Here is a 13,873-nt window from a genome sequence, read left to right as displayed (position 1 = left end):
CCGATTATGAACAAATATGCGTTCAAATATGATTATATTACGAGAGGAAATAAATTTTCAAAAATAAAACATTTATTTTGGAGTATAATGTACATTTTAATTATGTACTTCAGGTCTCGATTATCCATTGGGCCTTAATTTGTCCGGGCTGTTTGTCTCCCGATCAAGCCGGTCAATCGAGGTCCTACTGTACAGAGTTTTGGCGATTTGTGTCCAAGAGAAGGCTGACTACTAGCTAGGGCCGAAAGAAGCAACGTTTACCCAGATTCGCCGGATTAAGACTTGTCTCCCCACTCTACCGTTCCCCTTCTACGACGTAATTCCCCCACGCTTCCGCCACGGCCCGGCCACGTGACACGTTTCGTCTCTGTCGTGCATGTATCACAATGTCATGATAAAACAACCTCTCCGGTTCATAAATGTCAAAACGAATTAGCAAGAGTTATTGACTCCATGAATGTAACGCGATACGTTACGGCTTCAGAACGTGTACATTTAATTCAACCATCTTCACGTAAACTACAGGATCGTAAACGTATTACATAAAAGACGATGTGGTAACAAACGTTCTAATGCGATATATTTATTTATGGAACGATTAATAAGTTTCCTTCTTCATCAAACATTAAGGCCTGTATGTATTTATGGCATCAGTAAACCCTGAAATTACAAGGTAATATATAAACTAGCAGGGATTAGAATTTTAATCGCAATATCATTCATTTCAGCCATAACAAACACCTTTCGCCGACAAAAGAACTTAGTACCTCGTGATTCGTATTAAACACCCATAAAAGTTTTAATTTGCATAAAGAATCGCCGTCTATGTACGATTTTATATAATGATCTGTATAAAATTGATTTGACTAACTTTACATAAACTACGGGCTCATGATCGTATTGTTTCTTTATGTCGGATACTATAGAAATCTGTTTCGAACAAATCGTTTCTGATCGCGATCATATTATTCTTTATTCATGATGGCTACCGTAAAAATTCATTTTAGACAAATCTCCTCTGTCAAACTTGATGCTGTAATTCTTACATGAAGACTCCAATTGTAACTTCAGATAGAAGTGTCACTATCTTAACGTTAAAAATATTTGTATTCATTTGCCGCAGCTGCAACAAAATGTCGAACTCTTTTTAATCAAACTTATTTGCACGACCGGTAACAATTGTAAACGTATAAACAGTTCTTCTGAACCGAAGTTATTGGGCAACTGCAATTGTAACAAACGCGCTTCGCAATGCATTTACTGCACACTTGACATTTGCCGAAAGCGCGACCTAGAATCGTCCTCAACGGAACGTAGAAAGAAGTGGCTCGAAAATCCGATGATGCAGCGACAAAACGTGCGCGGAAACAGAGTTGGAGATTGATCGATTAAAATTTTAATCAAGATTGATTGATTAATGTGTACGATTGAAAAAGAAATCATCGAAAAGTCGACGATTGGTTCAATCGATTGATGAAGTTAATCGCCATACGGTCTGTCCACATATTGTAATAAGGAGGGAGATAGAGATAGAGAGCGGAGATGGAGAATTGACAGAAATAAATCTCAACAAAAACTCAGTTTACATTTTCTTTCAGTATTCATATAGTTTTGATTCCGTATTCCGTTAATCATTAATCAATTATCCGATTGACGATTACAATTGAAAGGAATGTAATCCTTAATCCCAATTAACGCCTAAAGTAGAAATTTAACCGTTATTCCCAATTAATGATTAATAAGTATTTAATCGTTAACCGCAATTTTTTAACGACTAAACTAGGAGATTAATTGTTAATTGCGATTAACGATTCGAGTAGAAATTTATTCGTCAATCGTTGATTAAATTTTTGCCCAACTCTGACTGTAAGGTGGCACAGTCGGCTGAATCAGCCTGTATGCACGTGATTACGTGGCCCGTATATCCTTCTTGAAGATTCACGCGGCTGCATCGAGCGGGCAGTAAATCACGGCTACGGATCCACCGCTGAATAGGTCAATGTACATCTTCCATCATTGTATATTTCATCTAGCGTGCTGCCATACATATGAGTGCGATGCGGTGCAGCGCGGCGGCTGGCTGGAGGCGCATTAGTGGCGCATCGTGTCACTTTTGCGAAGACACCTGCGTGCGGATCTCTTTCGGAATAGTTGGTACGGTACGGCCGGCAGGAGGTGCATTCTTGCGAGAACTTTCCACGGGCTCCTCTATTCTCGCGAAGAATATGCGCGTTGTTGTCCGTAACGACCGCCTAATTGCGCCAAAGCGCCGATCTTTTCTATTCCGCGGCAGGAGATAAGTCCTGCGACCGCATACCTGCCAGTTATCGAACCTGTCGTAAATCACTCGCATGATGTTCCGCGAGACGCTCGCCGGTTCCGTCATTTGCATTCGAGGTGAAATTTTCACCGGACCCTAATTATCTTTCGACAATAAGAACGCGAAACGACGCGCGGAGCGACAGGAACACGAGCACAGAACGTTTCTTGACGCTTCAGCATTTTAATTTGCTAGGCTACTTTTGTGCTGGTTCATGTCCCACAGCGTGTTTTTTTGCAGAAATAATTGTCAGTTTGAAAAGTAAATTGGAGCATGCTTAAGCATGTACAGAATCTTCAGGCGTTTACTGCAACAGCGCTGAATACTGCGCTGCTGAATCGGTTGCAACGTTTTCAGGCATTATTCAGAGTCGTACACTTATTGCACTCCGTGTTTAATGGTGCTTAGCGTAATCGTGTTCACTAAAATATATAAAAAAAAACTTTTTAAAAACCACGCTTATATTAAAATGCACTAAAAAGGACTAAAAAACTTTTTCCTGATTCTTCATGACATACCGAATCCAGTTAAATGATTAATAATATTTTTCCCCAAAACTTTAAGCAATTAGTTCAAAATTTCTTCTGTTATAAAATTAGTATCGGAATAGATAGAAAAATTTAATATAAATTTAAATAAAATCATGACATTAGCGACTATAAATAAAAGCGTGGAGCGCCCACGAAGATTACGTCAATATAGTTTAGTAAAAATGTACCCTTAAAATGCATAAAATCATTCTTCGTGTGCCTACAGATTTATGGAATTTCGAACTGGAATTCACATTAACAATAATTAACGACATTCTTCTTTACCTTAAGCTCAAGAACATTTTCAATTAATAACTGAACTTTTCACCCCATTTTTATTTTCACAAAGTCCATCTATAGATATTAAAATTTACATAAAGGTGAACAATCTAACTATTATGTAATTTTGCAGATCGTGAAGTGCTCTTTAATATCATACACTAATTTTAACCAATAGTTTCAATTTTACAATTTAGAACAATTAATTAAATGGAATGTCACACAACAAATACACTTTCGCATACGTCTACGAACAAAGGATTATGCAACAGTGGCTACTGCCATTTTATCAGTTTATCAGTTTATAACTACATCTTCGATTTTTACCTAGGTCAATTTATTTCATCCTCAACTGTAATCCCCATTAATATATTTGCGTAACAATGCGGTCTTAATTGAGGCGATTAAGTTAATGCATGCATAAATGCATTAATTAGTACTGCATTTCCTCAGTACAGTCTGTACTTAGAAACAGGCACCCTAAAATGTTTTTTGAAAACCTTGCAGAGTGAAAGTCAGTTGCTTTCACTTCCGTAGTCATTACCAGATGTAGCGGGAAATGATAGTTGATGACCAGGCTCGCGCATCATTGTTAACTCTTTATTGATTATCATTAATTCGATTTCAATATTTCTATTGCAAGTAGGCTATCAGAAATTTTATTTAGTTTCGCAATTGTGTAATTAAATATGCGTTTTTATTAAATAATTCTAATCTGTAGAATGTTCGATCAATTTGTAGAAAGAGATAAACAATGTTTATTAAACGTGCGTCGCAATTATTTCATTTGACAGACCGGAAACTCCGTAGTTAATACTGCGTGTGCTACAAGGTTTTTCTTTATTCGCGGAAATCATTAATCACACTGACACTTTTGAATTGCTAAAGATATAACGTCGTTAAGACGACCTAATCGATACAGCAATGTTCTACACTGATTAATAATCTGACCTGCTGACTGGTCGTTTCCGACGCAGCGTTAATGTTGTCTGAATTACCGTAAAAAGTAGATGTCAACGATGCTCGTGACAAATAAAAGATTTACAGCGCTGTGAAAAGTCATAGACCTTCCACGTCATATTATAAACCATTTTACATTTTTGTGGCTGGAAAAAGTATACAAATTTATTTTTATTTATTTAATAACTTATTTACTTCTATTCAGATTTATCTATTTATTTTTCGTTTATATTCCATCTTGCCAATACTATCGTGGGTTCAAAAATGATATACAAATGTTACAAATTCCAGAAATCATATAACCGTATTTGTGATTTTTTGGCAATTGTTGTTAATACAGAAATGTATCTGCAGTAATAATAGATATTGTTATGCTCTTTAGACAATCACTTCGTTAATCCTCGAAGTTCAGCTGGAAGTTCAGCGCTGTGAAATTGCCACAAGGTTGTAAAATATTGATGCGTTATAGTGGAAGCTATAACTTCAGCCTCCGACAATGTTTTTACACGGGCAATGATCGTAACGACGTTTACGTCTCGTTTTTGTCATAGATCTCAGAAGACTATGGCAGGCACATTAAATGCACCGACCGTTTCTTACGGTCAACGAAAACCCAATGAATTTATCAATTAGAAATCACTGACAGCCATTTCCATTTCTAAATTTTCCTTTGAGCGAGGCGGTACGCCTAATTAAGAATTTCAAAGTACTCGAAATCAATGAATTACGCATTTGTGAAAAGGTTTAATAAGATTCATGGGATTCTTGAAACATAATACAACCTCTAACAATGGAAACAAATTTTTATTGAATCAAATTTTTACGATACTTTAATTTTATTACAGGCTCGTAACTTCTTGTTACCATTTCAGAGTTAGTATAGTGTATATGGTCGTGCGGATCTACGATAGAGAACCGATGGAGAAGAAAATTAATGCTTTTCACGCACATTCCACGTTGATGATGCAGCCAAAGCCGATGATCCGGGAGAAATTCAGGCGGATCAAACACGCTAACTAGTTACGCAATCGATGCCCGAATTAAGAGGCATTATATCGTATATCATATGTCAGTCGAAGACGTAGCTACGTTGCCATCAGTGACCTATAACATTGGATTTCACGGAAATAATTCGAATTTAATGACGGACAACTTTTTCCTAATTTCCCACATGAAATCGCAAAGATCAGCTGTGTCATAGTGAACGTACGGCTGCTCAGTTCAACAAACATTCTGAAATTTCTCTTATTATCATTGCCGTATCTTAATCATTCTAATAAACCTAAAAATTTCCTCATAGCACTAGTACCACTAGTGGTACACGCTGACGTATCTATTTGATGCGATAAAAACATAAAATATATATTTTATAACAAGTTTAAGACTGTAGAATATATTTCCACCAAAAGAATGAGTCATTATAAAAAATGCAGTGTATAACAAAGCACATAAGTTTGTTTAATTGCTTTATCTACAATAATTAATAATTACATATAATGATACACTTTGTCAAAGCAAGAAAACGGTGAAAATCGCTGAACTACTGAATTTCTAGGATTGAAATTTGGATTTAACCTACTATTTATTAGCACTACTTGGAAAATCTACGAGATTATACAAAAAATTATTTAAATAAAAAAATTTTAATATGTCACGTAAAAATGGCCTGGCACTGAACGTGTTAACTGGTACGCTGGAGTCAGTTTTAAAAAAATTTCTTCAACTTATTTATGTTACTTACACGAGGCATTCATGAAGGAATTATTCAACAAATTTATTTCTTTGGGTACATATTATGAAAAAAATGGCTAAAAATTTGGATAGACACGCCCTTCTTATGTTTATAAAAAAATGTAAAATTGTCAATTTTAATGCTCCATGAACGTAGTGTTAAAGGTATCTGAGAAAAATACAGAATTCTAGAATGGTCCTCGTATGATATTTTGTAACCTGAGTAAACACTACAACTTATGGGTTAACAGAACATACTGTAATGAAAGCTATTGTTAGAAATATCGAACACTTCATCGGATGAACTCAACGTTGGTTAAAAAAAGTTTGGACAACGGGAATGTTAATGGAACACACACTATATCTTCGTGATGCTCGGCGCAGCAATGTTGCGAATTCGAGGGATGAAGTAATTAGCAACATCGCGTAGCGGAATTTTCAATTAGGTAAAATTGTAAACTGCGCATTCAACTTCGTTGAGTTTAATGATTTTATATCAGTCGTGTTATGGGAAGGCTATGACGAAAGTGAATTACAGTGAAACTGCACTTTATTGCTCTTCTTGGTGCTCTAAATCTCACTGTAGTCTCACCGACACGTTTCATACTTCGCACAATAACATGTTTAGAAAAATTGCGCGACGCGCTGCGAATGTGGCAATGCAAAACCATTTTAACACTCGTTACGTGCGTCCGATGCACACCGCAGTTTCTATGCACACCTCCGAGAATAAAATTTTATTCTCGGCAAACCTCGGTCAATTATATAGTATTATTAGGAAAACGAATTTAATGCCGACACTAATTATACGGCGATCGCGTTCTATCTTCTTCGTGAAATGTGATGAATTGATAAGTAACTTATTACGTGTTGGTAATTAAAATAGCAACTTTACAACGAAATCTTAACACTTCTGATCTGCTAGTGTTTGTGCCAAAGTTATTAAATTTTGAACGGTGCAAACTTTGTAATAATTTGTTTCTCATTTCAACAAAATCGTGGATTATGTTTTGAGCAGCCGTTGTAAAGAGCAAGATTCGATTTTCAAATGTGTATCAGATTCATTCAGAAAAAGAATTGTTTTACGTTTTTACGTACGATTCAATTTGTAACATTCTCGACCAAGAACGTGTCCTCAGTGTTTCACTTTCAATATCATGCTCGAATATCCCGGAAAGAAATGAATGGCAGTCAGCGAAAATGGGGCATTTGAGCTTTGACATGTGTCGAAATTGATTAGTGTACTATATTCTTTAAACGATCGGGAATTTAGTGCCCGAATGCTTTTTCGATTCACTGTTTGCGGTTCGCAGAGGACGCTCGGTTTTTGTGCATCCGTGGCGATCGTAAAATGAACAATTACGTCAGGACAATCATTTTCGAGACATCTAAAGTCGGTGCACACCACTAACAACCAGTTTCATCGTTGCTCTTAGCGAACGGTAATTACCGTCGTAAATATTCGCGCTAGAAAGTCCGCGGCAAAGAAGATCGAATGATCGGCCGGTGGTTTATAGAAAATCGCGCGACGATAGAACTGTCATTGCAACAGTTCGGCGTTCGTGGGGCTCCGGCTCAGCTTTTACTCTCATTTTCGTGACTATAACAGCCGGGCGAGATCTGGGACGGCTGATATCGAGTCCGCCGATTGCATTGTCTCGCAGAATCTTCTTCCTTGCTCAAGCATATCCGAGCAAATTGCCTCTTGCCTTCGCGCAAGGAACAAGTGTGAAGTAGAAGAACGCGCGCGGACACACGTTTCTGAAAAATCCGAGATATTTTAAGCGGCCGCAGCGCCGCCGCCGCGCTTGTTGCGCAAGCCGAATGAATCTGAAGAAAAGTAGAAACTCGCGTAGCATTCCTTTTTTACAGTACGAAAAATGTAAGAGCACCTTTCATACTTGTTTTACGTAAAGAGCCGACCACGAATGTTTATGCAAATTCCAATTTCCATAGCTCGGGCGGGGAAAATCGGACTGACGGATAAATTTTATCCGGAGGTCTCTTCCGGCAAAATTAAAATTACAAGATTTTTTCTTCTATTAGATTGTCCTACAAGTGTGTTTTCGATGAATGTGCAAGTTCGATCTAGTTTCTCAAGAAGCGAATTACGTGGCTATGGAAAAGGAAGTTTGGGAAGTAGTAGTTATTCAACAATATTAAATATCATTAAATTGCGGAAAAATTCACAGTCGGTAAAATCGTGCAACTACAGTGAATTTGAATAATGCGGAGGAATGTTCCGCCGATTAGAATTTAAATGACACGTGTCGGAAGTGAAACTTCCAACTTTCAAACGCCCGACATCTCGGAATCGAAGAATTTGGAAAATCTGTTCGATCACGATGCCGTGTTGTACAGCTCCTAAGAATTTGAAAAAGGAAAAAATACTTTTCGACAGCTCGACACACGTGCTTCGATGCTGTATACCTGTTCCCGGTCGCGAACGGTGCTGCTTTCCCTGAAAAAATTGTCAAGCGAGCCCGAGATCGGAGAAAACCCCCTTAAGGTAACCGCATAAAATGCATTGATCGGACTGGCGGCAAAGTTGAATCGGTCTGCGGGCACCGATATCAAAATTCATTAGTGCGTTACGGTTGCCGTTTTCCCCTTCGGGAGAACGAAATCGGGACCTGCATCACACGGAGGATTAATAGGTGAAGTAATGATCGATCACGGTAGATCGAGCGCGCGGAATGTCAATCTTCGAGTACGGTAGAAATACGCCGGTGGTATATCTATCACGGATCAATCTGTGAGAGGTAGCAGTAACAAGGATTGCGGTTACAATCGCGTACCCGTGGCCGAGTCCCATAAGATTTGTCATTTTTACGGGAACCGCCTAGGTGCCGCGAGAGTGGATCATTATCGCGATACTCGCCCGCTATCGATACCGAATACCTACCCCTTGTTCGCCATTTGCAGTCACGTCGCTGCGCTGTTCGCTATTTCGAACACGAATGTCCTGATTTTTTGCAAGGGAGTGCTCAAATACTTTTTGGATAAAAAAATCAACGATCAACATTTTTCACAGGCAAAGGCAATTTCATTCGTAGGCCAATAAGTTGCCTCGAGCAACAAGATTTAATCATGTCTCTCAAGCTTCCTTCACTCGGTTTTTAGAAGGTTATTAAAAATCTGCTAATAGACTCCCGATAAGAAAAATATGAACTAGTCTTAAACAGCCAGAAGCGATTAACAACTCGAAGAGTACTGGAAATCTGAAAGGCAGCTTCGAGATTACATACATTTTCACGAACAAAAACACGTATTTAAATCGCACAATCTTTGGAAAAGGTGTGCAATCAGATCCGTTACACAATAGCATAAACTTCATTTTACTTTTCGCATAAAACGCGTTCTCGTACGATATATAGATCTCCGCTGTCGATAAAGCATGCGAGTAACGCTAATAGCCACTTTTACAGATCGTAAAATATATTTTTCCTGTTTCCATTGAGCCGATGAGATCGCACGGTCGTATACAAAGTAACGTGAAAAATTTACAAGGTCCGTGAACGGAGTACAGGGAAAGTTTACGCTTGTGTGGGCTAGAAGTGACCGAATAAGAGACATATTTCCCTTTGGAATATTTTCCGCTGATGCAATCAGGGAATAAATAATCCGTCGATCGCGCAGTCAGATCGACCAAGAACCTTTTAGAAGAAATAATTGTAATCCGCACGTGCTATTGATCGATCCCGCGTGGAAATAAAGGGGAGAATTGAATTGTCGCTCGTGCGTGAGCGCGCATACATTCTCCTCTTTTCATTCTTCTATTTCCCCCCTCTGTTAAAGTATAAATCATTGTCCGCTTAATTAGCCAATCGATTCTTCGGCGAATTTTTTAACAACGTCGCGCCGGTGCAACGCGACTGCTGCTTTTCAGATGATGTATTCCGGCGCACTCGCATGAGATGGTTGTTATTAATCAGCGGCCGAGAAATTCGAATGATTTCGTAGCTTGCTTCATTACTCGCCCCGCATTTACTTTCGGAAAGCATTCGTACGATGTGCAACACGCGGATTAGCTAATTCGAACTAGTAGTCGTGAATAGACCGCGAATCTTTATGCACTCGAGCGGAGCTTCGCGATGCAACGAAAACCGTGCATCAATAAAAATTGATAGCTTTCATGCCCGAGGTGGAAAATACAGGAATATTTTTTATTGTATACCTCAAGCAAAAATGAAGATGTGTTCACTGGACGAAATAGGCTAGAACTATTTAAAACAATTGTTTGATAATGGAAGAAGTGCAGACACAGTTTCATCACAGTGGTAAAAAACAGAAGCGAACGTTTAGAAGTACAGTAAACATGCAATAAAAAAAAAACGGGAACTGAACGATCTAAGAAAAACGAGAAGCTTGGCCAAAATTTAATCAACGATTGACGAATAAATTTCTACTTCAATCGTTAATCGCAATCAACAATTAATCTCCTAGTTTAGTCGTTAATTTCTTTTTTTAATCAACGATTGACGATTAACTTCATAAATCAATTGAATCAGTCACCGATGTCTCGATGATTTCTTTTTTTGATCAACGATTGATGATTAACTTCATCAATCGATTGAACCAATCGTTGATTTTTCGATGATTCCTTTTTTAATCGTACACATTAATCAATCAATCTTGATTAAAATTTTAATCGATTAATAGCCAACTCTGTATGCACACCTCTGCTAATCCAATTACAAAACTTCTTTATATTTATTACGCGTCTAGACCTGTAAGTTTTCGGTCGTGCTGTCCTTTTCCATGTTCGCCTCGGTCGGCGAGGTCATCAAGAACAGAATCTAAGAAACAGCACAGAACCGTGGGTTTTCGTTAGATTGAACCGTTGCTGTTTCCCTAGACTGTCTTAGGGTTGTAGATCGCGCCTTAAAATTTTCGTCTGCCTTGAAACACGAATTACGCTTAGAGCGAGCTGTATATTCCTCGTCTTAATTTGAACGAGATCAAGCCTCGCGCACGAAAGTAATTAGCGTCTGATGGCAATAGAGTTGTAAAAATTGGTTTGATTGCCGAAACGAGAGCGGAACAGCTCGTTTAAAAGTACATTTCGAGACTATCTCGGGGCACTAATGCTAAATACGATTTCTATAATTATGCTCTCTCATTTACATCTCCCCATGTATATTTAATGTTTACCATCACAGGCTCGCGAGTTACGACAGATTTGCAATGTAATCGCCTTTCTGTCACCTATAAACTGCAATGATATACATACTCCTTGGCGAAATTGTCTGCATACCGACGGCGTTATTAGCGATGACAAATTGATCGGTTGATATTAACGAGAGCGCCTATTACGAGAGACAATTTCCGATGAGGTAACCCCCGATGCACGTCCTCCAAAATAGTCCGATCCCCGATGCAAATTAGGTCAGGAATCATTGCGACACAGTGGCCACCGGTTTCGTGGAGATTTACATCTTAATTATATCAGCCATTTCCTCTGCCGCCGCCGTCGCCGCGCGGTTTTCTTGTGCAACGTTGACGCGAAGCCGTTCTACGATTTATAATTCGAGGCTCGGGTGAGTGTCAGCGAAGATTTAGAACGAAGTAAAACTTAATGCAGGAACAGAGAGCTCTTGTTGTCGAGTCATTAAGCCTCGATGAAAAGTTTTACAGCGCGAGCCCCGCTGATTAATAACGGGATCTCTCGCAGCCAGACGATCGTCCGGATTCTGCATCTCATTGTAATACGTAATGCAAGAAGCATGGGAGCTCCGCCGTTGGGAAACAGGGGCAAAGATGATCGATGCTAAGTGTAAACATTCAATGAAGACATGCATATGCATCGCTGAAAAAAAAAATAGCTACGGTCGAGCGAGAAACGGTAGCAACGACATTTATCGATGCATCGTTAGAGAGATTGTTAACCTGTTGTTCCATTTTTATTTTTTCATTGATACGCTAAGACTGGTTTCCTCTGAATAGTTTGCTAGAAAAAAAAAACAAAATTTACATTTGTTGTATCGCAGTTTGTTTGTTACTCAAGCGGCGAAGTATTACGCTGGTATTTTCCTAAGACTTCAGTTAAAATTCATTAAAATATTTAAAGATTTATAGTGTGACATTGCAAAACCCAAATATTAAGAAAATGTTCAAAAAATTTTCGTATTCGCAATTGTCTTACAATGAAAAATTTGGCTGGGGTCATCAGAGATCTTGGGATATCAACACAGGGTTAATCATTTTTTAAAAAAAAAGAAAATTTATGTTCATTGTACATCTATATTTATTTCAGTCTTTTAATTGTTGCAGAGTACATAATAGAATATTGCTTGACGTCTAAAAAATTGAGTGATAATCGTGTTTTTTAGACTCTCTGTAATTCTTCATTAGAGACTTGATTCGGTAATGATTGCAAAGTGTTAATAATCCAATATGTGAATGGAATAATTAAATTAAAAATTTTAATTTTTATATATATAATAAAATTTTTTCATTTTTTGTTCGTTGCATCAAAATAATATTGAGCCATTTTCACAGTAAACCAAGCAATTGAAAAATTCATTGAATGCCTATAGAAAATATGTTGACAGTCTTGACAATGAACAGGATAAAAGTAGAAGTTGTTCATAAGATTGACACTGAACAAAAATCTTGTACAGTGCGAAACGAAAAAATACGATCTACAAAACATATATTTTAAATTTTCATTAAGGGGCTAAATAAAAAAGTTTTAAGAAATGCCTTTTTTTAGTTTTGCATGTAACCTTGTAAATTATAATTTTTGGAAAATCTTTTTTCCATATCATTTCGTGAACCAACGCTTCTAATTGATTATAAGAAATCAGTTCGTTTGGTACAATTATAAAATAGTTATTTTGTTTTGAAGGGCGTTCGAATACTTTCGTTGCCCACTGTCTATCAATTCGATAAATTCGACCGTGATGTTCAATGTCTTGACGGTTTGAAACATGTTCTGATGACCTGTGACAGAGGCATTATGCCTGTGTATAAATGCCGTATCAAAGAGTTGTGCAGAATTTCCCCCACCCTTTCGCGAAGAAGTGCTTTCCTGCGCACCTATAAAACCGGTGAAAGCGCCTGCCGGCCTTCCAGACCATCGCGTAGTACGACAACAGCAAGACCTCCGTCGTCTGTCACCGCATCAATTTCATATCAACAACAACAACAACAACAACAGCAACAACAACAACGGATCTTCCTCTCTCTCTCTCTTTTTCCATATGGACTAAAAGAAAAGTTTAGTCTCTTCGTTCGTGTTAGACGTCTGTGGTTCGATAGCTTTGTCACGCTCTCTCGCCGGCTATTGTGGTTCGAATAACTGTAATCAGGAGTGATAATGAAGATGACATTTGTCAGAACTTTGATCATCATGTCGTTCATTGGATCAGAGGTGTTGGGATACCCGCCGCAAGGGAGACTCATGCCTGGTAAGTCAGTGAAACTTTCTTGTTTATTCAATTCACAGCATTCTAATTTAATTCATGGCTTTCTTGTAATTTTCATTAATTCTTGTATCGGCGAGTGCTAAATTTGAATGGCAGTTAGCTTTGTTCGATAAGTAGACTTCGGATCTCTATGCATTTATTTTCACACTCACACAAACAATGCTGGAATATAAAAATTGCGTACGAAAATTGAATAGTTGCATAAACATCCGCAGTCTGCTTATGAGAATGATCAGGGCATGTTCATTCAGTAATTTTAACCATAGTGTATGTTTGAATGAGAAGAAGAATGATAAGACATTGCGACTAACTCCATATATTTAATAAAAAAAATAAATCAAATATTAAGAAAATTGGTGCTACAGGTGTATAAGAATTTCGACAAAAATCGATCGAAATAACCGAGTCCATAAAAGATATTATGACGTTAGAAGTTATGACAAGGTTATAAATCAACGACATTAATAATGTAGTACTTAAACGAGTTGAACAACCATAGGCACCGAATGCATTGTAAATATAGTGAACATTAATGGCGGATGTCGTTATAGTTGAACATTAAAAATTAGAGGCATTCTTTAAATCTATTTTCAATATACCCTTTCGCATATCATAGCACCGTT

The 13,873-nt window shown here is 37.8% G+C and overlaps 1 protein-coding gene across 1 annotated transcript in view; it reads left to right on the top strand.

Annotated features, from left to right (window-relative positions):
• The first annotated feature begins 12,880 nt into the window (after window positions 1–12,880).
• LOC143209195 (uncharacterized) overlaps window positions 12,881–13,873 on the top strand; it is an 84,492-nt gene continuing 83,499 nt past the window's right edge. Inside the window, exon 1 of the mRNA XM_076424546.1 lies at window positions 12,881–13,232. Coding sequence (XP_076280661.1) covers window positions 13,142–13,232 — 91 coding nt within the window. The 5' untranslated portion in view covers window positions 12,881–13,141. The remainder of the gene's footprint in view (window positions 13,233–13,873) is intronic.

The sequence above is a fragment of the Lasioglossum baleicum genome, chromosome 5, assembly GCF_051020765.1.
Source record: "Lasioglossum baleicum chromosome 5, iyLasBale1, whole genome shotgun sequence".
In the NCBI taxonomy this organism is placed as follows: domain Eukaryota; kingdom Metazoa; phylum Arthropoda; class Insecta; order Hymenoptera; family Halictidae; genus Lasioglossum; species Lasioglossum baleicum.
This window is presented reverse-complemented; position numbering and strand designations above follow the sequence as displayed.